Source organism: Bufo gargarizans, chromosome 5 (genome assembly GCF_014858855.1).
Source record: "Bufo gargarizans isolate SCDJY-AF-19 chromosome 5, ASM1485885v1, whole genome shotgun sequence".
NCBI classification, from domain to species: Eukaryota; Metazoa; Chordata; class Amphibia; order Anura; family Bufonidae; genus Bufo; species Bufo gargarizans.
This window is the reverse complement of record NC_058084.1, coordinates 185,811,113-185,838,387: the sequence shown is the minus strand read 5'-3', so window position 1 is coordinate 185,838,387 and position 27,275 is coordinate 185,811,113. Positions and strand designations below refer to the sequence as shown.

Here is a 27,275-nt window from a genome sequence, read left to right as displayed (position 1 = left end):
CCAGAATTCACCCGGCTGCTTCTGTCCTGTGTCACATCATCAATAAACACTAGGGACCCAGTGCCACTGGCAGCCATGTATGCCCAAGCCATCACACTGCCTCCGCCGTGTTTTACAGAAGATGTGGTATGCTTTGGATCATGAGCTGTACCATGCCGTCGTCATACTTATTTCTTTCCATCATTCTGGTAGAGGTTGATCTTGGTTTCATCTGTCCAAAGAATGTTCTTCCAGAAGTGTGCTTATATATATATATATATATATATATATATATATATATATATATATATATATATATATATATATATATATTTATTTTTTAGCAAAGTCCAATCTAGCTTTCTTATTCTTGAGGCTTATGAGTGGCCTGCACTCAGCATTGAACTCTCTGTATTTACTTTCATGCAGTCTTTTCTTTATGGCAGATTTGATTATTGATACGCCTATATCCTGGAAAGTGTTGTTCACTTGTTGTGAAGGGGTTTCTCTTCACCATGGTACACAATTATTCTGTGATTATCCACCACTGTTGTCTTCCATGGGCGTTCATGTTTTTTTGCATTGTTGAGGTCACCAGTAGAGATGAGCGAACTTCTGTTTTAAGTTCGGCGTCTAAAGTTCGGGTTTGGATTAGCGGAGAATCCCGATCTGGAACCGGATATGGATTCCGACTTCCGTTGTGGTCCGTGGTAGCGGAATCAATAATGGACGATTATTGATTCCGCTACCACGGACCACAACGGAAGTCGGAATCCATATCCGGTTCCAGATCGGGATTCTCCGCTAATCCAAACCCGAACTTTAGACGCCGAACTTAAAACAGAAGTTCGCTCATCTCTAGTCACCAGTGCTTGCTTTCTTTCTCAGGATGTACCAAACTGTAGATTTTGACACTCCTAATAGTGTAGCAATTTCTCGGATGTTTTTTTTTCTGTTTTCGCAGATGACGGATGGCTTGTTTCACCTGCATGGAGAGCTACTTTGACCGCATGTTTACTTCTCAGCAAAATCTTCAAAATGCAAGCACCACACCTCAAATCAACTCCAGGCCTTTTATGTGCTTAATTGAAAATAAAATAAATGAAGGAATTGCCCACACCTGTCCATGAACCAGCCTTTGAGTCAATTGTCCAATTACCTTTGGTCCCTTTAAAAACAGGGTGCCACATGTAAAGGGGCTGAAACTCCTAAACCCTTCCTCCAATTTAAATGTGGATACCCTCAAATGAAAGCTAAAAGTCTGGACTTTATGTCCATGTCTGATATATAACTATAACTTAAATGTTTTAGCAAACAGGAAAAAAAAATTGTCAGTGTCCGAATATATATGGTCCTAACTGTGCAATAGCCCTTTTCTGACCAATCGTTACTTGAAACTCCGATCCAACTAATCAAGGCCACTTCTCTGGTAAAATAGATGTATTAGTTGCTAGTTTTTAGCTATTCCTGTTTTATCTGTCTTATTTATCTGCATATTTTTTATTAAATCTTAATTTTCTCTTATGTTGGATGACATTTTGAGGCTTTGGAACCGATTATTCAAGTTACAATGGTCGACCTGGAACCAATAAATACTGAGGGACCACTGTACACACAAGACGCACATCTTGCACTGTGGATATCCAAACTTGTATTCAGTTGCCCCATACATCAGCCCCTAATAGGGGTCACCGGCCTCCCCAGGCATTTCAATTTGCCCCCCACTGCATACATGGGCAATGAGACCCATTTGCCTAGAAGGCACTTTAAATGCAATAGGAGTAAGTGTTGGCCCCACAGCACGATTTTATTGACAGAGGAATACTTGCATTTTGTGCTGCTTCCCCACATTTCTCTATGGCAGCAAGTCCCTGATTGTGGATATGCGTTTCTAAAAGCTTTTTCAGTTCTCCCAGGCCGTCCTGAATTCTTGATACAAGATTGTACATTCTCCCCAAATCTGAAATAGAAAGGCGTCATAAGCAATACTTCCCAGAAACAGAACAGGGTGTAAGTCTGTATTAGGGGAGGGGATTTAGATGTGACAAATGAGGACATATTGGGAATCCAGTAAAAAGGTGGTTAAAAGGGAGTCTGTCACCTAATCTGAGCCTTTTAGACCGCTCAGATCAGGTTATAGACTCCTGTGCCCTCATTACAATGGTACCTTTATTTGTGCTGTCCCTCGCCGAGATCTTCAAAAAAAGACTTTAAACGTATGCTAATTAGGTTTGGCAAGTGCCCAGGGGTGGCGTTAGTGTAGCAAGTGCCCAGACTCCTCGCGATGTGCCCAGAAAACCACACCTCTTTCACCCCTCTGGCCCGCCCTTGTTTCCTATTATTACCTCCTCCTCTCCCTCCCAGATCTCACACCTGTGCCGCTCCACACTTGCCCCGCATGTGCGCACTGCTGTGCCCATTATGGGCAGAGGAACAGGTAGTTGGACTGCGCATGAGCCGGCGCCGCAGAGGAGGAGGTAATAGGAAAGAAGGGAAGGCCAGAGGAGTGAAAGAGGTGTGGTTTTCTGGGCACATCGGTGAGGGCCCAGGCCACTTGCTGCACTAACGCCGCCCCTGGGCACTTGCCGACCCTAATTAGCATAAGTTTAAAGAGTCTTTTTTTTAAGATCTCGGCAAGGGACAGAACAAATAAAGGTACCATTGTAATGAGCGCACAGGAGTCTATAACCTGATCTCAGTGGTCTAAAAGGCTCAGAATAGGTGACAGACTCCCTTTAACAATGAGCTGTGAATGAAAATCTACATGTGAAATCACAGTCATTACCCGTCTGTTCTGTAGAACATTTACAGTAAGAACATTTCACTGACTTTCAATGCTGAGTCCAGCAATGTTTCAGCGTTTCCTGATATAAATTATTCAGAAACGATTACTCTTCAGAAGTTAATAGTCTACAATCCAGGTTCTCAATCTGTGGTAAGTGTACCTGAAGGGGCAAGGGGGGGGGGGGTTTTGGCGCACAATCACTTATGGAAATCACTGACGTGTGAATAAGGCTTAAAGGATAACTGTCACACTTAGACCCTAATTTAAATTTTCATATATGTAGTTACTAATAACATGATATTCCAGAATCAGTTACTATTAGCCTGAATTACCCCATATTTATGCAGCCCTTAGCAACCAGTCTGCATAAAACTGCAATTTCACTATTCAGTTAAGATGGCCGCCACTGCCCTCACCCTGAGGCTAATCCTGCCTGCCCTCACTAGCCAATAACAATAGCCCCCCAAAAGTGTCAGTAACCAGAGCCCTCCCCCCTAAAGGGTTAATCTCTTGCAGCACAAAGGGGTCCTCTTACCACATGTTGCTTTCATTTATACACTGAGCAGATGGCAGATCTCCCTTCCCTGGTCTGCGCTGCTTCAACTCTGCCTTCTCCAGCTCTGCTGAGTGAGGGAGTGTCTGCCAAGCGCAGGGACAGGGAGACGTGCACACAGCCCAGGCACTGTTATCAGCTGCCGGGGAGGACCTGGCTTTAATCATTTACTTACAGTCCCTGGCTGTCAGTAATCTGACCTTGCACGCAGCCTGCTTTTGCGTCCTCCAACAGATAGACAGACCCTGCATAGCAACCTGATTTTAAGCACAGGTAAAAGCAGGCAGTACAGGGAGCAAAAATGTGGAATTAAGGGGTAATTAAATACACAGTGAAAAGTTGAAATAGGGCCACCAAGGAGATATTAATCACCACAATCCAATACTCCAAAAAATATATAAAATACGACAGTTATACTTTAAGGCTCAGTTACAGCTTTGACATAAGACTCTTTAAACCGAATAGACAGTTACCTTTTCAGTTTATACTTTCAGCCAATCGGCGGCAGTATTACACTGCAAGATGATCGCTAATGAGCGTTCATGTGAATGCTCGTTAGCCATTATCGGCCAGTGTAATACTGCCTTAAGAATGAAACCTTGTGCTCATAAATAGTCTAATATACATCTTAGCTCGCCAAAAAGAACAGCTTGCAAAGAAGGAAACTGAATAGTATGTACGCAGTTAGATCATTAAAGGGAACCTGTCACCGGAATTTTGTGTATAGAACTGAGGATATGGGTTGCTAGATGGCCGCTAGCACATCCACAATACCCAGTCCCCATAGCTCTGTGTGCTTTTATTGTGTAAAAAAAACGATTTGATACATATGCAAATTAACCTGAGATGAGTCCTGTCCCTGACTCATCTCAGGGACAGGACTCATCTAAAGTTAATTTGCATATGTATCAAATTGTTTTTTTACACAATAAAAGCACACAGAGCTATGGGGACTGGGTATTGTGGATGTGCTAGCGGCCATCTAGCAACCCATATCCTCAGCTCTATACACAAAATCCTGGTGACAGGTTCCCTTTAAAAGGTAATTGCTTCAGGCTGCACACGCATAGAATAACCTCATCATCCATTAAGCAGCAGATTACCTTCATTTTTATCTGCATCTAGCAAATTCTGGAACTCCGTGTGAAAGATCTCCAGGTGTTTTTCAATCAGAACCTGTTCACATTTCCGTGCTAGCTCATCCTGTGTGCTCTCGTGTAGGTAAACCTGTACACGTCGCTGCTCCTCTAGAAGCCGGGCTTCTGCCTAGGGGTCAGTGAAAAAGTAGAGATTTAGGCTATATGCACACAAATGTTGTTTGTTTCCATGTCCATTCAGTTTTCTTTTGCGGATAGGATGCAGACCTAATCATTTCAATGGATCCGCGAAAAATGGACAGCCGTGTGCTGTCCACATCAATATGTCCGTTCCGTAACCCAGCAAAACAAATAGAACATGTCCTATTATTGTCCGTTTTAGGAATTGTTACAATGGATCTGCAAAAAAAAAAAAAAAAAAAAAAAAAAAAAAAAAAGGGTGGCATACAGATGTCATCCCTTTTTGGGCGGATCCGCAATTTGAGGACCACAAAACACATACGGTTGTGTGCATGTAGGCCTTAGGCCTGAACACCATTGAAAGTCAATGGAGGGCGGATCCGTTTTCTATTGTGCCAGACTGTCTGTGAAAACGGATCAGTTTGGCTCAGTTTCATCAGACGGGCGCCAAAACACTGCAAGGGGCCACAGTGGGCGAACGAAGCGGCGCCCAGGAATAATAGTAAGTGCAGTGAGATCCCTGGGCGCCGCTCTACATAGCCCCGATAGTTAGTTTACAATTTTTGGACTCATGAAAGGTCCACTACTATCTTTGGTGGCGCAGTGCACCCGTCCCTCCTCATTGGCAGCGCGGCACAGGGGGGAGAGGAGAGGGGGAATCCTTCTCCCCTGTGCTGCTGAGGGAACATGAGCGCGCTGACAGCAGTGCGCTCCATGTTCTCTGATGCTAGGCTGCGCAGTAGGGCAGCCTAGTATCGATAAATGTCAAATCCCAGTATCGTATCGACTGGGACAAAAGTATCGATTGGGTATCGCAACAACCCTAATTCTGAGCGGATCCTTTTCCATTCAGAATGCATTAGGGCAAAACTGATCTCATGTTGTTGACAGGTTGATAAGAAGCCAAAATGACACAGATAAGTACGGGTAAATCCTTGAGTACTTGACAAGTTAAATCCAAATCAATTTTACATTTAGATGCAAATGAGATGTAAGTGAAAGGCACTCTCCGGGCTACAGATATTGATGATCTATCCTTTAGGACAGGTTATCAATATCAGATCAGTTGGGGGTCCAACATCTGACACCCCATCCAATCAGTTGTTTTGGGCTGCCGTAGCATTGGAGTCTAACAGCAGACAAAGTGCAAGCAGAAGACTCCATGCACGGTTTCTGGCACTGAAAGGGGTTTTTCAGGATATTTTAACTGATGACCTATCCTGGATAGGTAATCAGTATATGATCTGGGGGTCTGTCATCCAGGAGCCCCACCGATCAGCTGTTCGATGAGGCACCGGCACTCACAGTAGCACCACGGCCTTCTCTCACTTCAACAAGCACAGTGCCATCCATTGTATAGTGGCTTTGTTTGGTATTGCAGCTCAGCCCCAATCATTTCAACATGGCTGAGCTGCGCCTTGGCCATGCGACCGATGAACGTGACGTCACAAGGCCTAGGCAAAGTTGTGAGAAGGCGAGGGCCGATGCCTTCCCAAACAGCTGATCGGTGGGGGTCCTAGGTGTCAGACCCCCACTGATGAGATACTAATCACCTATCCAGAGGCTAGATCATCAATAAAAAAATAAAATAAAATAAAAAACTCTTGAAAAACCCATTTAAACTCAGATCCTATTCAATTGAATGGAAGCTGGGCTGTAGTACCACTACACAGTGACTAGAGCCGTCTGTATAGTTTCCAGCTATGCAGCAGTCCGAAACAGCCGATTAGTGTCAGAACTATTCAGAGGATAAGTCACCAATATATGTAAGCTCTTAAAAGAGGACCTGTCACATCTCCTGACAAGACTATTTCAGTAAATACCTGCATTCACCATGATATAACAATCCTGGAAAATCTTTTCTTAGACCTATGCATTGTGAAGCCCCTCAGTTATTCCTCCGGTGTAAAGTGTCCCTACACACTGATACTGTCAGCACTGACTGGTCAGTGACAGACACCACAGGGACACCCACCCAACTGACAACACCCAAATTGTCAATGTAGTCAATACATTTCTAGTAGAAACAGAGGGACAGCACAATACAGAATAATAAAAAAGGTATTCCAGAGATGTTATTTGAAAATCAGGAGAGTCAACATATTCTCCTAAAAGCATTTTTTGTGAGCTTAGCCATACTTAAATGGGGTTGTCTCATCATGGACAATGGGGGAATATCGCTAGTATATGCCCCTGTTGTCTTATAAGTGCGGGTCCCACCGTTGGAACACGCACCTATATAGAGAACGGAGCCCCGCAAGGTGGTGGCTGGAGGACTCCAGTCCGGCCACCACCAAGCCGGCTCCCCATAGAAGTGAATGGGAACATACAGCGCACGCGCGCTCCTATTCATTTCTATGGGCCTGACGGAAATAGTCAAGTGCTTGGCTACTTTCGCCGGCCCCAAGGAAAATGAATGGAGGGCAGCTGCGCATGCGCAGTGCGCCCTCCTTCACTTGCGGGGCTCCGTTCTCAATATAGGTGCGGGTCCCTATAAGACAATGGGGGCATATCCTAGCGATATGCCCCCATTGTCCATGAAGAGACAAATCATTTAAAAGGGGTTGTCCGGTTTTTACTATTGAACTATAATCAGGATATGTCATCAATATCAGAACAGCGTGGGGTCCGACTCCAGCCGATCAGCTGTTTAAAGAGAACACAGCGCTCATATAAGCACTGCATTCTCTGCTCTGTTTACTTGCTGCAACAATTGCAGTGGTGAGCAGGTGTAATTTTAAAGTATGGTGTTCCCATTCCTTCCTATGCACTTGAACATACAGAGCCGTCCCATAGAAGTGAATGGGGATGCCATACTTGTGATAACACCTGCTCACCACTGCAATTGTTGCCTCTAGCAGGTAAACAAAGCAGAAAAGGCAGTGCTCGTATGAGCGCTGTGTTCTCTTCAAACAGCTGATCAGCGGAGTGCTGGGAGTCAGACTCCCACCGATCTGATATTGATGACCTATCCTGAGGAGAAGTCATCAATACTAAAAAGAGGACCCCTTAAATTAGAGCCAGTAATTGCAATAGTGAGGTATGTGGTTATCTACATACATTAATGAGGCTTCATTTTCAGGAGCACCACTATCAAAAAAGAAGGGTAAAGTAGGCAATATCACTGACAAATTCTGAGGTCTTCAAAGGATGCAAACGCAAGTGGTCTACTTGAGAGTGCTCTACACTGAACAGATGAGCAAGGCAGCCATCCAAACCCTGCCAGCCCTGAACTTACCTTCTTCATGTATTCTGTCACTGGGTTCTGCTGTAAAAATTCTGTGCTCTCTCTTGTGTAGAACCTCTCCGTGTCGGCCAAAAACTGAGACTCAAAAGACTCTTTGTACACAGTCAACGTTGGGCCTTTGGCAAAGGCATCATCTTCATTCAAGCCCAGCTCAACTGCAGATACAAAAGGACAGTGTCAGCCCATGGTTCTGAGGGAGCCTCCGCCACAATGTCTGCATTCAGCCAGCACTTCTAAGCTCGGATAAGCTTTCTACCTACAGAAATCAACCTGTTATGTGCACATATCACTTTCAAATTTGGAAGTCCAACGAGCACTAGTGTTCCTTACGACTAAATTTCAATGGGTTTCAACCAAAATATTTCTTCATGACTAATAAAAAATGGATATTTCTAGACTTACTTAAAGGAATATTTTCACCAGAAAGTTATTTTTTAAACTTAATATTTAAAGAAAACACTTTTTTCTAGAAGTTTGTCGGTTTCATTTCAGCAGTATTATACCACTGAAAATTACAAAATGTTGCCCTTTGGTAGCATTTAACATATATAATAAAACCTCCTATATTGATAAGTGATCCAATGGCAGTTTACTTCTTCTGTGAGGGGAAGGTGCTATCTGCAGAGTAATCCTCATTGCAATGGTAGGTGTAGAATTGGGATGACAAATATCTTAAAAAGGTCTAGATAAAGATGCCGAGAGAAAAAAGCATTGATAAGTGTAATGTGTGCTGCCCTAATCCTGTCACTACAGAGGGGCTCTGGTCGCACCCATGGTCCGACAAACTTGACAGATTGTTTGATTGAGCACTTAGCACAGCAAAGAAATTTTACAAACAGGACAGGAAGTCGAATACATTGAGTATCTTTAAAAATGTTATCCAGAAAACCATCATTTTTATAAGAAATGTTTACATAAAATATATTCACTATAGGTTGGTAAAGAGATGATACATTTTTGATGCAAGGGACCCTTTAAAAAAGTATTGACAGGATTGGTGACTAATGTGTTGGAGCCCTCATGAACACTACAAGTGGAATCCAGAAGTATGACTGGGGCTGTGGTCCAGCGTGTGCCCTACTGCTCCAATCACAGTCTATAGAGAGACAGCCAAATAGTGTTTGGCTCACGCTGATTAGTTAGTATGGTTTTTATAAGGAAAATCTAAGCATTTCAAAAACTAGTGCTATTAAAAACAGCTGTGTCAGCTATTGTCCCCAATCAGACACATCTATCCTTCAGGAGGCTAAAACGTCCCTGGTAGTCTTGGAGTGGAAGCGTTAAAAGGTCATGGGGGCATTAAAGGGATTGTGTCACAAGACATTCTCGATTTTTCAAACCAGCACCTGGATCTGAATACTTTTGTAATTTCATATAATTAGAAATTTAAAGGGGTTCTGCACCTTGTTTAAACTAATGATCTATCCCCTGGATAAATCATCAGCGGGGATCCGACACTTTGGACCCCCGCCGATCAGCTGTTTGAGAAGGCAGCTGCGCTATAGCAGCGCCGCGGCCTTCTCACTGTTTACTGCTGGCCCAGTGACGTCACGATTAGTATCAACTTGCCTGGGCAGGGCTAAGCTCTGTTCACTTGAATGGAGCTTAGTCCTGCCCAAGGCAAGTTGATAGCCCCGCCCAAGGCAATTTTGCGGAACAGCTGTGGACCCACTCATTTTCAATGGGTCCGAAATGTGCTGTCCGCATCCGCAGATCTGCACTTCCGTTCCACAAAAAAATAGAACATGTCCTATTTTTGTCCGCAATTGTGGACAAGAAAAGGCATTTTCTATGAGTGCCGGCGATGTGCGGTCCGCAAAACACATATGGATGCGTGAATGGACCCTTATCCATCAGAAGAAAAAGGAAAATACACATAAAAAGCATCAGTCATGTTCAGTTAGCACTTAAACAGGACCTTTTACCGATCCGGACATTGTGAACTAAGTATACAGACATGGAGAGGGGCGCCCGGGGATCTCACTGCACTTACTATTATCCCTGGGCGCCGCTCCGTTCTCCCGCAATGCCCTCCAGTATCTTCACTCACTAAGTTATGGTAGGCGGAGTCTGCCCGTGTTCTTCTGTAGCGCTGGCCAATTGCATTGCAGAGCTCACAGCCTGGGAGAAAATAACCTCCCAGGCTGTGAGCTCTGCGCTGCGATTGGCCAGCGCTACAGCAGAACGAGGGCAGACTCCGCCTACTATAACTTAGTGACCGGAGATACCAGAGGGCATAGCAGGAGAACGGCGCGGCGCCCAGGGGTACTAGTAAGTGCAGTGAGATCCCTGGGCGCCGCTCTCCATGTCTGTATTCTTAGTTCACATTGTCATAATCGGTGATAAAGGGGTTGTCCTCAGGAAAGATCATTAATATCAGATCAGTGGAGGCCAACACCCAGCCGATCAACTGTTTTGAAGAGAAAGCAGTAGTCGAACAAGCTCTGCCTTCTTTTCAGCCTTACCTGCTCGTCGTCACAACCGCAGCAGTGAGCAGGTGTAATTACAACTAAGCCATCCCATTCACTTGAATGCGACTTCTCCCTCCTGTTCGAGTTATCCCATAGAAGTGAATGGGTCGGCTTAGTTGTAATTAGGCTACTTTACACTCGCATTTTGGCTTTCCGTTTGCGAGATCCATTCAGGGCTCTCACAAGCGGTCTAAAACGGATCAGTTTTGCCCTAATGCATTCTGAATAGAAAAGGATCCGCTCAGAATGCATCAGATTGCCTCCGATCAGTCTCCATTCCGCTCTGGAGGCGGACACCAAAACGCTGCCTGCAGCGTTTTGCCGTCAGCTTGACGAAACTGAGCCAAACGGATCCGTCCTGACACACAATGTAAGTCAATAGGGAAGGATCAGTTTTCTCTGACACAATAGAAAACAAATCAGCCTCCCATTGACTTTCAATGGAGTTCATGACTGATCCGTCGGTTGTATTAGTGTAATGGATCAGTTTTTGCAAATCCATGACGGATCTGCCCAAAACGCGAGTGTGAAACTAGCCCTACACTGCTCGCCGCTGCGGTTGTGATGAGGATAGGTCATCAATACAGTCTGCACAACGCCTTTAACTTTATGATAAAAAATTTCTTTTCCCCATCCGTTCCGGTTTTTCAAGATGCAGTGGAAATGCAATTTACAGAAGAACATGTGAAATAAGGCTGGATTCATATGGCGCAGATTTGCCCCAGTAGTCTGAATGGGGCTTGCAGAAATCCAGGTGTGCCACCAAAGCAGAACGGACTTTCTGCAACAAATCTGCTGCAAGTGAATGTCCTCCAACAGCACAGACGTGCTTACCGTAAGATTGTACAACTCCGCTGATGAGCCTAGTGTTGATCGTTTCTCCATTCCGCTCCTTTTCAATTAGTTTCAGCACTGCGTTTGTGACCTAGTCAGACAACATAATTTCATCATCAAGACACCGAGCCGACCGTTCATTAGAATAAGAAGGCAGAAAAATGAAATAAAGCAGATCTGTCCATTCAAGTATTTGACACCTGAGAAAATCAGTGTTAATATTTGGTACAGAAGCCTTTGTTTCGCAATTACAGAGGTCAAACGTTTCCTGTAGTTCTTGACCAGGTTTGCACACACTGGAATAGGGATTTTGGCCCACTCCTCCACACAGATCTCGTCTAGATCTGTCAGGTTTCTGGGCTGTCACTGAGCAACACAGAGTTTCAGCTCTCTCCAAAGACGTTCTATTGGATTTAGGTCTGGAGACTGGCTAGGCCACTGCAGAACCTTGATATGCTTCTTACAGAGCCACTCCTTGGTTATCCTGGCTGTGTGCTTCGGGTTGTTGTTATGTTGGAAGACCCAGCCACGACCCATCTTCAATGCTCTGACTGAGGGAAGGAGGTTGTTGCTCAATCTCTCACAATAAATTCATCCTCTCCTTAATACAGTGCAGTCGTCTTGTCCCCTTCGCAGAAAAGCACCCCCAAAGCATGATGTTACCACCCCCATGCTTCACAGTAGGGATGGTGTTTTTGGGATGCAACTCATTCTTCTTTTTCCGCCAAAGACGACGAGTGAAGTTTAGACCAAAAAGTTCTACTTTGGTCTCATCTGACCACATGACTTTCTCCCATGCCTCCTCTGGATCATCCAGATGGTCATTGGCAAACTTCAGATGGGCCTGGACATGTGATGACTTGAGCAGGGGGAACCTTCCGTGCAATGCATGATTTGAAACCATGACGGCGTAGTGTTCTACCGACAGTGACCTTTGAAACTGTGGTCCCAGCTCTCTTCATGTCATTGACCAGCTCCTCCCTTGTAGTTCTGGGCTGATTCCTCACCTTTCTTATCAGTGATACCCAACGAGGTGAAATCTTGCATGGAGCACCAGTCCGAGGGAGACTGACGTCTTTAGCCTCTTACATTTTCTAACAATTGCTCCAACAGCTGCTTGGCAATTGCCCCGTAGTTCTTTCCAGCCTTGTGGAGGTCCACAATTTTGTCTCTGGTGTCTTTTGACAGCTCTTTGGTCTTGCCCATAGTAGTAGTTGGCGTCTGACTGACTGTGGGGTGGACAGGTGTCTTTAAAGAGCTCAGACAGGTGCTACTAAGTTAGATTAATGAGTGGAGTTGAGGTGGACTTTTTAAAAGGCACAGTAACAGGTCTTTTTGAGCCAGAATTCGTGCCGTTTCTCAGGTGTTCAAATACTTATGTTCAGTAGTGCAAGACAAATACATTCTTTAAAAATCATACAATGTGATTTCCTGAATTTTTTTTATTTTATTCTGTCTCTCAAAGTGGGAATGCACCTACAACGTGAATTTCAGACTCCTCCATGATTTCTAATTGGGGGAACTTGCAAAATCGCAGGCTGTTTAAATACTTCTGTTCCTCGCTGTATGAGCAGATTCCCCACCCGCGATTCATGTATTGGTATCCTGGTTACACACTGAAGGGAACGGACCAATGTGATTACCTAATTGTTAAGTAGTTGAATCACGCAAGACAGCAATACATAATTACCATGTCCATGTTTCACTCCCCCCCACCAATTATTGCTGGCACAGAGGAAACTCAGGATTTGAAAATAGCCCTGATAAAATTTCATCAAATCTACTAAATTTCATCAGTGCACATACCATGTCCTGTGTGTCTAACCCTTGAAACTAGCGCTCAAAATAAACTTCCTAAACATAACTAATAGAAACAAAAACAAAATTGTAAAAAAAAGGAGATTTTTGTATAACTTACCAGTTAAATCTCTTTCTCGCTCTTCCTTGGGGGACACAGACCTTGGGTATAGCTCAGCTCCCTAGGAGGCGTGACACTAAGTAAAACTGTTAAGCCCCTCCTCCATCAGCTATACCCTCAGCCTGGAGATAGAGGCTACCAGTTGCGTGTCCAAGTAGTGAAAGGATAACAACCAATAACGGAAACAACCAGCCAGCAACCCAACGGGGCGCCAGACCATAACCCTGTAACCAAACACAGAAGGGTGGGTGCTGTGTCCCCCAAGGAAGAGCGAGAGAGATTTAACTGGTAAGTTATACAAAAATCTCCTTTTCTCGCCCATTTTCCTTGGGGGACACAGACCTTGGGACGTTCAAGAGCAGTCCAAGAAGGGAGGGACCACAAACCCAAGGCGGAACACCACCAGAGCATCAGGAAACCGCTGCCTGCAAAACCAGGCGGCCCAACGCAGCATCCGCTGATGCATGCGTATGCACCCTATAGAACTTTGTGAAAGTGTGCAGAGAGGACCAAGTGGCTGCTTTGCACAACTGTTCAGCCGAGGCCCGATGCCTCTGCGCCCAGGAAGCTCCGACTGCTCTGGTGGAATGAGCAGTGACGCCAAAAGGCGGAGGTCTGCCCTTGGCTCGATAAGCCTCAGACACCGCCAGTTTAATGAAACGGGCAATAGCCACCTTGGAGACCGCCAACCCTTTGCGCGAACCCTCCGGAACCACAAACAGGGAGTCCGTGCGCCGAAAGGACCCGGTGACCTCCAAGTAAATCCTCAACGCCCTGACCACATCCAGACGGTGCAGTTCCCGTTCTCTGGGGTGGGAAGGAGAGGGACAGAGCGACGGAAGGACGATGTCCTCATTGATGTGAAAGGCGGAGACCACCTTTGGCAGGAAAGTCGGGACAGGCCGAAGCACAACCTTATCCTGGTGGAAGATCAGGAAAGGTTCGGAGCAAGAAAGAGCCGCTAACTCCGACACCCGTCGGAGAGACGTGACGGCCACAAGAAAGATGACCTTGCAGGACAGAAGGCGAAGGGAGACCTCCCGTAAAGGCTCGAAGGGGGCTGATTGGAGCGCCGAGAGCACCACATTCAGGTCCCAGGAAGGAACTGGAGGGCGGTACGGCGGAACAGAGTGAGCCACCCCTTGTAAAAAGGTCTTAATTGGCCCTAGAGGGGCCAGGGGACGCTGGAGAAGAATAGACAGCGCCGAAATCTGACCCTTCAGAGAACTGAGGCACAGCCCCAGGTCCAGGTCCAGACCCGACTGGAGGAAGGACAGGATTGTGGGAAGAGAAAACCGGAGAGGTGGGATGCTCCGGGACTCACAGAACCCCAGATAGGACCTCCAAACCCGATAGTAGATCCTAGAGGATACGGGCTTACGAGCCCGGATCATGGTGCGGACTACGTCCGCGGAGAAACCCCGTCGCGTTAAGACGGCGGTCTCAATAGCCACGCCGTCAAACGTAGCGAGCCTAAATGCTCGTGGAAGATCGGTCCCTGAGAGAGAAGGTCTTCCCTGGAGGGCAGTGGCCACGGTGAGTCTGCCAACAGCAACATTAGGTCGGCGTACCAAGACCGGCGGGGCCAATCCGGGGCGATTAGAATCGCGGGGACGCCCTCTGCCGCGATCCTCCGAAGAACCCGTGGCAGGAGGGGAAAAGGAGGAAAGACGTACAGAAGGGAGAATTCGCGCCACGGAAGGACGAGCGCGTCGGCGCCGTATGCCTTCGGGTCCCGTGCCCTGGCCAGGTATAGGGGGACCTTGTGGTTGAATTTGGAGGCCATGAGGTCCACGTCGGGGCGACCCCAGCGAAGACAAAGGGCTTCGAACACCTCTGGGTGCAGGGACCATTCTCCCGGGTCGATGGTGGACCGGCTGAGGAAATCCGCCGCCCAGTTGTCCACCCCCGGGATGTAAATCGCAGATAAGGCCGGCACGTGCGTCTCTGCCCAGAGGAGAATGAGGGTCACCTCTTGCATCGCTGCGAGTGCCTCCCTGATGGTTTATGTATGCCACAGCCGTGGCATTGTCCGATTGGATCCGAACAGGGTGGCCCTCAGCAGATGGGTCCAGTGTCTGAGGGACAGAAGAATCGCCCTCAGTTCCAGAATATTGATTGGAAGTCTGGACTCCGATAGAGACCAAACGCCCTGGACGGACCGGGGAGGGAAAACCCCCCCCCACCCCCGTAAGCTGGCATCTGTGGTAATCACCAGCCAGTTCAGTGGAAGGAAGGACTTCCCCCTTAGAGGGATATGCAACCACCAGCCGAGGGAAGCTCGAGCCAGGGGAGGCAGAAGAAAGGTCTTGTCCAGACTCCTCAGTGATTTGTCCCAGGCCGACAGAATTGCCCTCTGAAAGGTGCGGGATCGGAATTGTGCGAACGGCACCGCTTCGAAACAGGCAACCATCTTTCCCAACAACCGCATGCTGGATCTGAGGGAAGGGCGGTGATGACGGAGGAGACTGCGAACCGACCCGCGAAGGGCCAGACGCTTGTCCGACGGAAGGCGGACCTCCGCCAACTCTGTATCCAGGAGCATCCCCAGGAAGATCAGCCGTCTGGAGGGGGTAAGGGAAGATTTGGGGTGGTTGATAATCCAACCGAACCGCGTCAGGGTCTCCAGAGTGAGTTCCACACTGCGGGATGTCTGAGAGAAGGAGGGTGCCTTGACCAGGATGTCGTCCAAGTATGGGAGAAGAAAAACACTTCTTGAACGTAGAAGGGCCAAGACAGGGGCCAGGACCTTGGTGAACACTCGAGGAGCAGTCGCCAGACCAAAGGGAAGGGCGACGAATTGGAAGTGATCGTCCCCCACCGCAAAGCGCAGGAAGCGGTGATGACATGGAGCAACCGGAACGTGGAGGTATGCATCCTGAATGTCGATTGAGGCCATGAAATCCCCTCTTTCCAGGGAGGCCACTGCGGACCTGAGAGACTCCATCCGGAATCTCTGCAGTCGGAGAAAACGGTTCAGGCGTTTTAGGTCCAAGATCGGACGCACTGAGCCTTCCTTCTTGGGAACCACAAAGAGGTTCGAGTAGAACCCCCTGAACCTTTCCGTCGGAGGCACGGGGGCGACGACACCCTTGTCCATTAGAGAGTGAATGGCCGCGAAGAAGGCGGCCACTCGTACGGGATCTCGCGGAGGACGGGATCGGAAGAAACGGTCTGGCGGAATGGACGCAAATTCGATTTTGTATCCGCAAGATACAATCTCGAGCGCCCATGCGTCTGAGATGTGGGCCCGCCATACGTTCCTGAATAGGAGAAGGAGGCCCCCCACCCGGGTGGGTGGGGGCGCACCTTCAGGCAGAGGGCTGCTGGCCTGTGGGAGCCCGTGCAGGCTGGGACTTGCGCCAGGTAGGTTGCGTCCGAAAAAACGGCTTCTTGCGTCTATCCTGGGCTGGGCCAGAGGAAGAAGAACTGGCCGCGGGTCTAGACCCGGTGGGCTTGCGAAAGGACCGAAAACGGGACGAACCAGCGCGACCACGGGGGGCGCCCATTGGCCTGGACTGGGGGAGGTGAGTACTCTTCCCACCCGTGGCCTCTGATATAAGTTCGTCCAGACGGGTTCCGAACAGGCGGGAACCCGTGAATGGTAGGCCGGCCAAAGAGCGTTTGGAAGCGGCGTCCGCCGCCCAAACCTTCAGCCAGAGTTCCCTCCTGACAGAAACTGCCAGGGCAGAGGAACGGGCAATGAGGGCACCCGCATCAAGGGAGGCCTCACAGACGAATTTTCCGGCCTGAATAATTAGTTGGGCTAAGGAACGGAGGTCCTGAACAGGGACGTCCGACCCTAACTCCCGTTCCAGTTGCAAACCCCATTCAGAGACCGCTTTGCCAACCCAGGCGGAGGCAAAGACCGGTCTAAGGGCCGAACCAGAGGCAGTAAATATGGCCTTGGAGAGGGATTCCGTACGACGGTCCTCAACAGACTGGAGGGAAGATCCGTCCTGTACAGGAATAGTAGTGCTTTTGGACAGGCGAGCCACGGGAGGATCAACCTTAGGCGGGGATGTCCACGTGGTCACAGAATCCGCTGGAAAGGGATAACAAATGTCCAGCTTTTTGGGTGTAATAAAGCGGACGTTAGGCCGAGTCCAAGCCTTGGATACCACAGAAGAAAAATCTGCGTGTATGGGAAAAACCTTGGAGGCCTGTTTGGGGCGGAGAAAGGACACGCCGGCCTGTTCAGAGCTGGGGGGGTCATCGTGTAGCTGAAAGGTATCACGGATGCTAGTGACAAGATGCCCCACCGCGGACGCCAATTTGGACGGAAGCTCTGAGTCCATGTCCACGTCCGAATCCGCCAGTTCTCCCTCAGAAAGCGTATCCCTTTGAGAGGATAGACTTGACTGAGCTCGCACGCATGGCGGAGAGAGCGAAGCATCTGGAGAAGATGTGCGCTCAACCCTTGAACGTTTCTGAGTATGCCGGGCCCTGGAAGATTCGCTGGGAGGCAGGGAACCAGTGGGGGCGGCAGAAACGGTAGTCCCAGCGGGTGCGACAGGGATTGTGGCAGCCTGCGGGAGAGGCGGTCTATCCACGAGACGGCCCACTACGTGTGTAAGGCTTTCCACCGCCTGAGACAGAGACCTAGCCCAGTCAGGGGGTTCAGAGGCACCGGGGGGCGCAGCGGGAAGCGGGCCCTGCACCGGGGCCTGACATGCAAGGCAATGCGGCTCAGATTGCCCACGCGGAAAAAGTTCCTTACAGGCGGTACAGGCATGGTACCAGGGTTTGGGGGCACCTGTGGGATCTGACATGCTGAAGTGTGGTTGTACTCTAATATAGAGACCACAAAGGGTTATAGCAGCTATGACCAGGAGGGTTAGGAGAGGGTTAACTGTCCTACCAGTGCCTCAGAAGAACGTCAGGAGATGGCCCAGATCAGCAGCAGCAGAGAAGCAGTGAACAGCAGTGAGCAGCAGAGAGCGCCCACAGAAGCCGAGCGATGTACACAGGAGGTTAGAGTCCCCCACCGTGTCCCAGCTTCCTGTCAGGAGTGAGGAAGCGCGGGAAACCTCAGCAGAAAGCGCGGGGAACAAGCTCCGCCCCCTCCAGCGCTTGAAATGTCTCCTGTGAAGGAGAACGTAGCTCCGCCCCCAAAATGACGCGCGGAAGCCCCGCCCCCTGCCGGGACCGCTAAGCCCCGCCCCCCGTTCTCGGCGGGAAGGGGGAGAGAGAGAAGAGAAAAATGGAGTCAGCCCCGAATGAGGGGGAGGGGGGGGGAGAAAGATAGCAGCGTGGGGGGGAACGGCGTGGGGGTGCTGAGGATGCTGCTGTGCTGCATTGTCCTGCAGATGAGCGCTCAGAATGAGCGACCACGGGTGCCCCCCTTACCCAGAGGGGTAGATGCTGCAGATAGGGACGGGGTATGGGCTGGAATAGCCATCTCACCGTGCGACGTCTTCACCCTCAGTCCTTTCCAGCAGGGTCGCCCCTTCAGCCACTGGCACCGCAGTGGCAGGAAGCTGGAAGAGGGGCTTGGCGTGCGGGCGACCCCCTAGCTGGCGGGATGTAGGGGAGCCATTGCTGCCCAGATCCTCCTATTGCTTCTGTGGGGGAGGCAGCAGTGCAGATAAGTTGGCACTGGCGCAGCTCAACCCCGGGAGAGCAGAGAGGTCAAATGCGTCTCTGGTATCCCTAGGAAAAAATAAAATAACAAAATTAGAAGAAAAAGTAAAAATAACAAGGAGAAAACAGCCCTGCAGTAGCAGGGAGTGTCTTGCCTCCTTGGACACTAAGCTAAAACTGGTAGCCTCTATCTCCAGGCTGAGGGTATAGCTGATGGAGGAGGGGCTTAACAGTTTTACTTAGTGTCACGCCTCCTAGGGAGCTGAGCTATACCCAAGGTCTGTGTCCCCCAAGGAAAATGGGCGAGAAATGTTTTTTTTAAGTCTATGAAGATGTGAGAGGGCTCATTTTTAGTGATTCTATTCTGCAGTATGTATGACTTTTTGATCACTTTTTATTCATTTTTTTGGGAGGTGTAATTAGAAATAGATAAAAATATTTTTTTTATGAAGGGATTAATTATATTGTGAATAAAAAAAAAAAAAATGATGCCCTGTGATGTCGATCGTAGTCAATGGTTACTCGAGTTAAAAAAAATTGTGCTAAGTTTCCACTTGCAATCTTCATTCCCGTATTTAATTTACAGACGTCGTGATATCCAGTTTAAAATCTGGTCCTACTTGCGTCGATGTGTCCATCCCAATAACACATGCAGATTCTATCCAGGATGCTACTGCCTGCAAACTGCATGTGTGCGAGTTCCACGCTATCTATAGCCTATATGAGATGCCCCCTTTATTCCTTCCATCCTCTCCACATCTACAGGGTACAACCTCCTGCTGAAGTGAATGGGAAAAAGTCTTCTGTAACCAGCCACTCCCCAGTGTACAGAGCTGGGTAGTTTCAGTGCCGCAGTTAGTGAAAACAGCAGATTGTTGGTGGTTCCGTGAATCAGACCCTCATCAATCTGATAGGAATGACCTATCACAGAAGGAAGAGCAGGCAGAAACAGGAGCAGTGCTCTGACAGATTTAGCTCAAATCCTGCAACACCAGCAGCTAGGTGAAGGACTTACACAATCTGCAGAAGCAAACTTTTTTTTTTTTTTATGAAAAAGATTTTGGATGTTGATTAATTTTTTATTTATGAATCAAATACTTTACTTGGTGCAAAGGTGTCTATAGCCTTTTGTTAAAAAAACAAACAAAAAAAACACAACGACAATAATAATGTTTCTTAATGGTGCATTAGGCTACGGCTGCACGGCGACATGTGTCGTGTGACTTTTTGTCTCTGAAAAGTCACATCTTTTCTGTAATGATAGTCAATGGTGTCGCAATCCGACATGCTGTGACGCGACAGTCGCAAAAATCCATCCAAGTTGGACTTTTGAGCAACTGTCGCAGTTGCAGCATGTCACACTGCAACACCATTGCCTATCATTACAAAGATATTATGCAACTTTTCAGCGCTATGTCGTTGTGTAGCGGTACTATTTTTGTTGCACAACTCATGTCGCCATGTAGCCTTAGCCTAAATTATCAAGACGTAAACCTGGATGATACAAAATCATCCGGGCTGTGGTTATTACCTGTTTGTTCAAAGGACGGAAGAGGCAATCCCTCCAGGTGACCAAGGCAAGCTGGAAGTAAAAGAGCAGTGATTTCAGGACAATCTACTAATAAATAGTAACTTTTCTCTAAGTATTGTTAAAAAAAAACAAAAAAAAAAACAAACAAACACACAACTGAGACCCTTACTGAGTAAATTTCATATATTCCTTTACGTCCTTCATCACATTCACGTCGAACCCAATGTCTGTTGAGATATGCACAGATCCCATTCAAAACTTTGCTAGAAAACCGATAATCTTCCCACTGCTGTGTGTAAAACTTAAGAACACTCTCATCCATTAAATCTTCACCATCCTAAAAAATAAAATAAAAAAATTATGGTAAACACACATCCAACATGATTTTTAACTATTCCTTTTTTAAGAGGTTGTCCCGCTTTTGGGACTTTTTACATTTTCTCCAGCAGCATGTTCTACCTACTGAAAAATCATTCACCTTCTCCCCGCAACTTTGTTCCGGCTCCTAGACTCCCATTCAGTGAAGTTCCTGTCCCAGCCTATAATCCTCCAGATGGAAGGGGTCACATACGCCCCTGCAGCCAAAGACTGGCCTCAGAGGTAACATGTCCCAAAGATCGCTAAACGGAGCGGGGAGGGAGCAGGAGAGTGCGATTTTATTTTCTTCAATAAAGTACAACACACTGCTGGGGACAGTTAAAGTCTCAAAAGCTGGACAACCCCTTCAAGCACAAGAATATTTCAGCATTGAGATGACCGTATCTGTTTTGCAGTCCACAAATTGCGGATCTACAAAACAGATTGCGGCAGCCTGTGTTAATGCGAAAGCCTGTGCGTTTCACATTTTTATTAAACAGAACATTTAGTATTTTTTGGTGGGGCCGCAGAATGGATATCTTTTGCGGCCTCATTGAAATAAATGGGTCCACGTCCGATCCGCAAAAAAAAAAAAGCAGATCGGATGCAGAGAGAAAATATGGCCAAGTGAACGCTCACTTACTTGACTGTTAGATGAAGAATTTACCTTCAGAAGGTTTGTCAAATAACTTTTCAAAAACTCTTTTAGCCTTTTGTACAGTTCAAGTCCCACAAACTGGGCCCCTCCAGGGGTCTGGCCTTTTTTGGATTTTGATGGTGGTACTCCAGCACCTCGTGCCTGGTTGGACTGGTGTACACTAGTACAGTAGTTATAAACATGACTGACAGCAAGGGTTAAGGAACAGATCATGTGAAATTAGATAAAGACCACATCTCTAGACAATCTTCCATTTTCAGATTGATTTCCTTCTCCCATCATCACAAACAATATATCCAATTGTCTGGCTGATGAATTGTATGATTATGTTACAACTAATCTAAGTGTTTCAAAGGGTTAAAAGATCTTGCATAGTCATCTTACATGGCCCGGTCAATCAAGGAGAGGAAGGAACTAGGAGAGGAAGGAACTAGCAGAGGAAGACGGACCAAGGGTGGTGCAGAGTGGCTTGGGCCTGCCTTCGGTGCACGTAACTGCTCATTTGCATATGGATTTAAAGTCACGAGGCCTTAAACAACTCACTACTACGATACATTTAATGACATTCTGCACTTTTTTCTTTATACCTAAAGCCAGGTGATGACACTGGGGGAACAGAGCTGATGCACTTGGACTGATCGGACAGGGGGGGACGAAGGGTGTTGGGGACTGATGGCAGGGGGTCTGATGAGTTTCTATAAAGTAAAACAGTCTATTAATTCATTTTTTCTTATTAGAATACTCGATTAAATCGTAAAAAAAAAAATAATTGGTAGAATACTCTTAACTAAAATAATCATTTACTACAGCCCTATTCCCATGCCAATTACTGATCACTAGGGATTAGAGAAGCCAGATCCTGCAGCAAAAGGTGGGAGGAGGTCTTTTTAAAAGACTCACCCTCGCATAAAAAAAATAAAAAAATCTATTCCCATAAAGGGTGACAAGTGGCAGTCTGTAGCGATTTATTGCAATTGTATATTTCTGGTCAGGACACTGAACTTTCTATTACCTGGAAAGGTCTTCCATGTACCCTAATCGAATATCCAAAAATACAGCTGTAAATGATGATTATAAGACAGAGGTAAGTGTCCCTGTCTAGGACATGTGAAGAAACATGCTCAAACACAAGAATAAGCATGTAAACATTTTAACAACCGTATGACGTGGAACTAAGTCTATGTCAAGTCAAACAACTGTAGAAACCTTCACACACCCATCTGCGCCCATTCCTCGGGAAGCCGTGCCTGCACCTGAAGTGACATGTCCGCACTGAAACACTATTAAAGGGCACGGCGTAACGTAAACAGTGCCCTCATTCACTGCCAGCAAACCACCGAAACACAGAGGAAGATTTATGAAAAGGTCTGTCACAGCAACCAACCACAGGGCAGCTTTCATTTTTCAAGAGCAGAATACAGAATGAAAGTTAAGCTATGACTGGCCACTACTGGTAAATCTCCCCAATATTAGGAAGTCACAGAACTTTTCATTTCCCTCTGAACATAGGTAAAATTGCTGTGGCACATGTAGCGCCACTGACCAAGCCTCAATCAGAATCCAATTGATCATTTCGTTTTTGCCTCCATGTTTAAGCAGCTATAACTTTATTTTTTCATCCACATGGCTATATAAGGCTACTTTCACACTAGCGTTCGTCGGTCCGCTCGTGAGCTCCGTTTGAAGGAGCTCACGAGCGGACCCGAACGCAGCCGTCCAGCCCTGATGCAGTCTGAATGGAGCGGATCCGCTCAGACTGCATCAGTCTGGCGGCGTTCAGCCTCCGCTCCGCTCGCCTCCGCACGGACAGGCGGACAGCTGAACGCTGCTTGCAGCGGTCGGGTGTCCGCCTGGCCGTGCGGAGGCGTGCGGATCCGTCCAGACTTACAATGTAAGTCAATGGGGACGGATCCGTTTGAAGATGCCACAATGTGGCTCAATCTTCAAGCGGATCCGTCCCCCATTGACTTTACATTGAAAGTCTGGACGGATCCGTCCGAGGCTATTTTCACACTTAGCTATTTTTTTGCCATTTTAATGCAGACGGATCCGTTCTGAACGGAGCCTCCGTCTGCATTATTATGAGCGGATCCGTTCAGAACGGATGCGCCCGAACGCTAGTGTGAAAGTAGCCTAAGGCCTACTTTTATGCAGTAGAAATAGCATTTTTGGTGCTGTTTAAAAGTACATATTAAATTACTTTGTAATTTATATCAATTTTTTGTGTCACAGACATAGAAAGTGATGGACATTGGCATTAGTGGTTTTTTTTTTAAACTTTGTTTACACTGTACATAGGTCACACCGAATAACCTGTTAAATGAGTTGATGTGGATACCTAATACGTGTAGTTTTTTGCCTTTACATAATGTATGCACAATAAAATGTATTCTATGCAAAATAATTGCTTATTTATTATTTTTGCTGGCCTTTATTACTTTTAATTTTTTATTACATTTAAAAAAAAAATCCCATTAAGGAATAATTGTCTTACATGATTTTGTACTCCTGTATGCTAATACATTATGCTCCGAGAACATTAGTGTGCCCTGACTGCAGGATTACTGAACTGACAGTCCTGGTGTCCTTTCTAGGTCTCCAGGGCTGACCGAAGAGGGCTTCCCAAGCCTCCGATCACTGGGACCTAATCAGATGGGGAAATACCCTTTGATCATGCTGCGGTCACAGACTGCGGCAATCAAATGGTCAATGGCTGGAACTGGAGCTACCTCCAATCCTAGATGTAATGGCTGATCTAAGAACCAGAGCTGTTAGTTGTAGAGCAGGAGTGCTCATAAAACAGCTATGACAAAAAGGACACATCCCCATAGCTGCCAGCTGAAGAGAATCCAGCAGAACAATTCAAGCAAGCAATGAATTGGGGGGGAAATCTCTAGACTCATGTGAGGTACAGGGCTGCGTCTAGCTGTATTTGTATTATGTGTCTGAATTCATTTTTTTCCCTTTCTTTACAGTAAACATGGCATAACCGATTTAAATCAGCTCAACGGGCTAACCATGCCCACTTCCCCACCCAATTTTCAAAACTAGAATGAGAGGTGTAAAAATAGAAAACTTTGCACAAAACAGGGCCCCCTGAAGGGAACGGCAAGGACACTGCACATGAGGGTATGCTGTCCCTTCACTGATATAGGAGTTCCAAAAACAGCCTTGCGAGGACCCTTGACTAGTTTTGGAAGTTCCATCATGTTGAATGGAGAGTGGCCGTGCATGCACTGCTTGCTCTACGTTCACTTCCAGGCTCCATTTTGGAGGTAGGAGAGGTCCCAGAGGTAGGATATGCATCTGATATTTATGGCACATCCCATCAATATGCCAAAAATGTCCCAGATGGGAATAACCCTTAAAGGGTTTCTCTGGCGTATTTATAAAATCTATCCTGTAGGAGAAAGATCCTTTAGTTAGTACTTAGGTCTCATTCACCTCTCCTTTAAGGAAATCAGGCACAAATGGCAGCTGTTGGCCGGCCAAAAAAACGTTGCATGCAACAGCTTTTGTCCGGCCAAAACCCGGCATTTATGCCTGAAAGAGGCCAGATCACCGCTGGACCTCATTATGGCCAATGGGGATCTGGCGGTGAAGTAGAGGATCCGGTAGACTTTTTTTTTTTTTTTTTTTACAGTAGCCCCGGAGAACCCCTTTAAAAGAGTTTTATTGGAGGTCAATAAAGCAACGAGACAAATGTGCCACATAGGAAGTGACAGCCATTTTTTGAACTTTCAAGCTCAGAGAAAGAATAACGACCTGGAAAAGTTGCTTTGAATGGCGACATTGCTGGAAGGAACAATCTAGTCTGTAAGTGATTAGAGCTGCACATAGGTCACCATGGCACACCTTTTCCAATCTTTTAGCTCACACAATCTCATCTGGAAACAATATGAAAACCACATCCTGCTCCAGCTGTACCATGGCCAACACAACGATCGGACCGGTTCTGTTCACCCACACTGGAATCCAGTAAGATGCACTGCAGAGAGACTTGAGAACGCCCCCGCTCAGAGGGGAACGGCTCCTGCTCAGTCCCCCTGTGAACGGGCAGAGCATTCATGTGTACGGCTGTAAAGTTACAGCGGCAAAGTCATCTTTTACCCCTCCCTGCATTCATCTCTACAATCAGGGAAGGGAGCTAAACCAACACTGGAGCCTGGAGAGACGAGTAACAACCCCTACACTGACCTAGACCACCAGGAACATGGATACTAACCCCTATTAACCTTACCGTATGATTTAACCGTTCATATCCTCTTTGAAAATGCATTTACCCAGCCTGTAGACAGCATAAATCACAAGCCTCACCACAGCTGGAACATTTGGCAGTCGATGACTTCAAATACAGAGAAATAAATTCAGATTAAATATTAAGATCAGGGTTAAGGATACGTGTAGAGTTCCATGTATCTAGATTTTGCCATGCTCTGTCGAGTGTAAACTTGTTGGATGCCGGCCCGCAGGTCATCCCAGATCTGGTCCAAGCCAATCTGTTTAAGTCCATGAGGGTTTTGACTTCTGTTGGACGACATTTTCCCCCTTTTTTTTATTTTTTGCGTGTTTTGTCTCCGCTTAAAGTCCTTTAGTGCAAAAACTTCTTAAAGTGAACTAATTAATCCTCCATAAGACGTCAAGCTGGCACATTCCAAAGTATTAGAAGATCCCTTGGAGTAATAAATGTTCTCTGTCAGAAAACCTGAAAACGACACAAAGGAAAGATTAGATATCTGGGGTTGCAGTCATATTAGCCAAAATTATACTGTCATTCGTATGTTCGGACATTCTGATTTAAGCATTTTCAGGGACTTAAACACTGTTGACCTAGCCTCTGGACCGGTCATTAGTGGTGGTCGGACTCCAAGCATGCAATGAGGTCTTTTCTCCACCCGTGACATCATGTCTTTCGTTCCACCGCCCCCACCGATCTTATATTGATGACCTACCCTGAAAAGAGGCACATTTTTAAAGGGGGTTATCCCATGGCAGACAATGGGGGAATATTGCATTTATTTATTTTTTAGATTGCAGCATGTTATGACTACAGCATTTTTTTAAAGTTTATTTTATGATGATTTTATGCCAATGCCAGTGACATCAGAGGTTGGTACATACTTTCCCGAATATATCACACATCCACATGCCATTTAACTATTGCTTCTCAGCATCAGTTTATAAACTGGATGAGGCAGGCACTTCATATACATTTTGATCAAACTGCACAGGTCCACTCATCCCGTCTTGAGTGGGTCCTTACATAACTGCTGCCCACGTGCAGGCGGCGAGACCCAGCAACCCAACACCTATACTTTCCAGTTCAAAAACTCGTGACGCATTCACTTAAAAACCAACCATAAAAAAAACACCATTAAAAAAAGTATGCTGTGTTATATTAAAAAAAAAGAGCTAAATTTAGCAACTTTTTTGCACTCGCGCATAATTCTCTCCACAGTTTTGTAATGTGGGTGGGAAAGTGGGTGTGGTTAGCTATGTTAATGAATTTGATTCCAGATTTGCAATCTCACTCCAGGAGAAGGGTGGAGTAGGAAAACTGGAGGAGCTTCTCTAGACCAAAGTGTTAGGTCTAAAGATAAGACTAATTTATCAAGTAACATGAGACATTGGATGAAGGCGGCATAAAGTGCTCCAACGCAGACTCAAGCAAAACGGACTTCAAATATCCCCCTCATGATAAATTTCCCCCAATTTCTGTAGAACACGCCCCACTGCTAAGGGGAATGGAAATACCCAGTACTTTTCCAGGAAGAATAAAAGAGGAATGGCACCACACAGAGCCCTAAGAAAAGGTTCGCCAGCGTTGCTATAGGCCGAGCGCTCTCACTGCAGACCAGGATGCAGAAACCGGCAGGGGACCCGGGAGGCATCAGAATGGGAGCAGCAGGAGACTGATGAGGTGAGATTTACTTCTTTTAAGCTATTCCGTGTTTAAAAAACAAACAAAAAAACAAACAAACACATAACCAGCCGGACAACAGCTTTAGAGGTTCATAAAAGCAGGGCAGTAGTCATGAAAATAGTGATCGGCTTCACAATAAAATGCTAAACATCAAAGGCG

The 27,275-nt window shown here is 46.7% G+C and overlaps 1 protein-coding gene across 5 annotated transcripts in view; it reads right to left on the bottom strand.

Moving 5' to 3' along the window:
- Positions 1 to 27,275, bottom strand: part of CUL1 (cullin 1) — a 70,411-nt gene that overhangs the window by 17,500 nt on the left and 25,636 nt on the right. For all 5 annotated transcript variants that reach the window (XM_044293290.1, XM_044293289.1, XM_044293291.1 and 2 more), the window contains 8 exons: positions 25,595 to 25,898; positions 21,203 to 21,377; positions 20,348 to 20,515; positions 20,179 to 20,229; positions 11,147 to 11,237; positions 7,833 to 7,996; positions 4,421 to 4,583; positions 1,809 to 1,939 (listed from right to left, as the gene is read on the bottom strand). In XM_044293290.1, coding sequence (XP_044149225.1) covers positions 1,809 to 1,939; positions 4,421 to 4,583; positions 7,833 to 7,996; positions 11,147 to 11,237; positions 20,179 to 20,229; positions 20,348 to 20,515; positions 21,203 to 21,377; positions 25,595 to 25,734 — 1,083 coding nt within the window. In that variant the 5' untranslated portion in view covers positions 25,735 to 25,898. The remainder of the gene's footprint in view (positions 1 to 1,808; positions 1,940 to 4,420; positions 4,584 to 7,832; positions 7,997 to 11,146; positions 11,238 to 20,178; positions 20,230 to 20,347; positions 20,516 to 21,202; positions 21,378 to 25,594; positions 25,899 to 27,275) is intronic.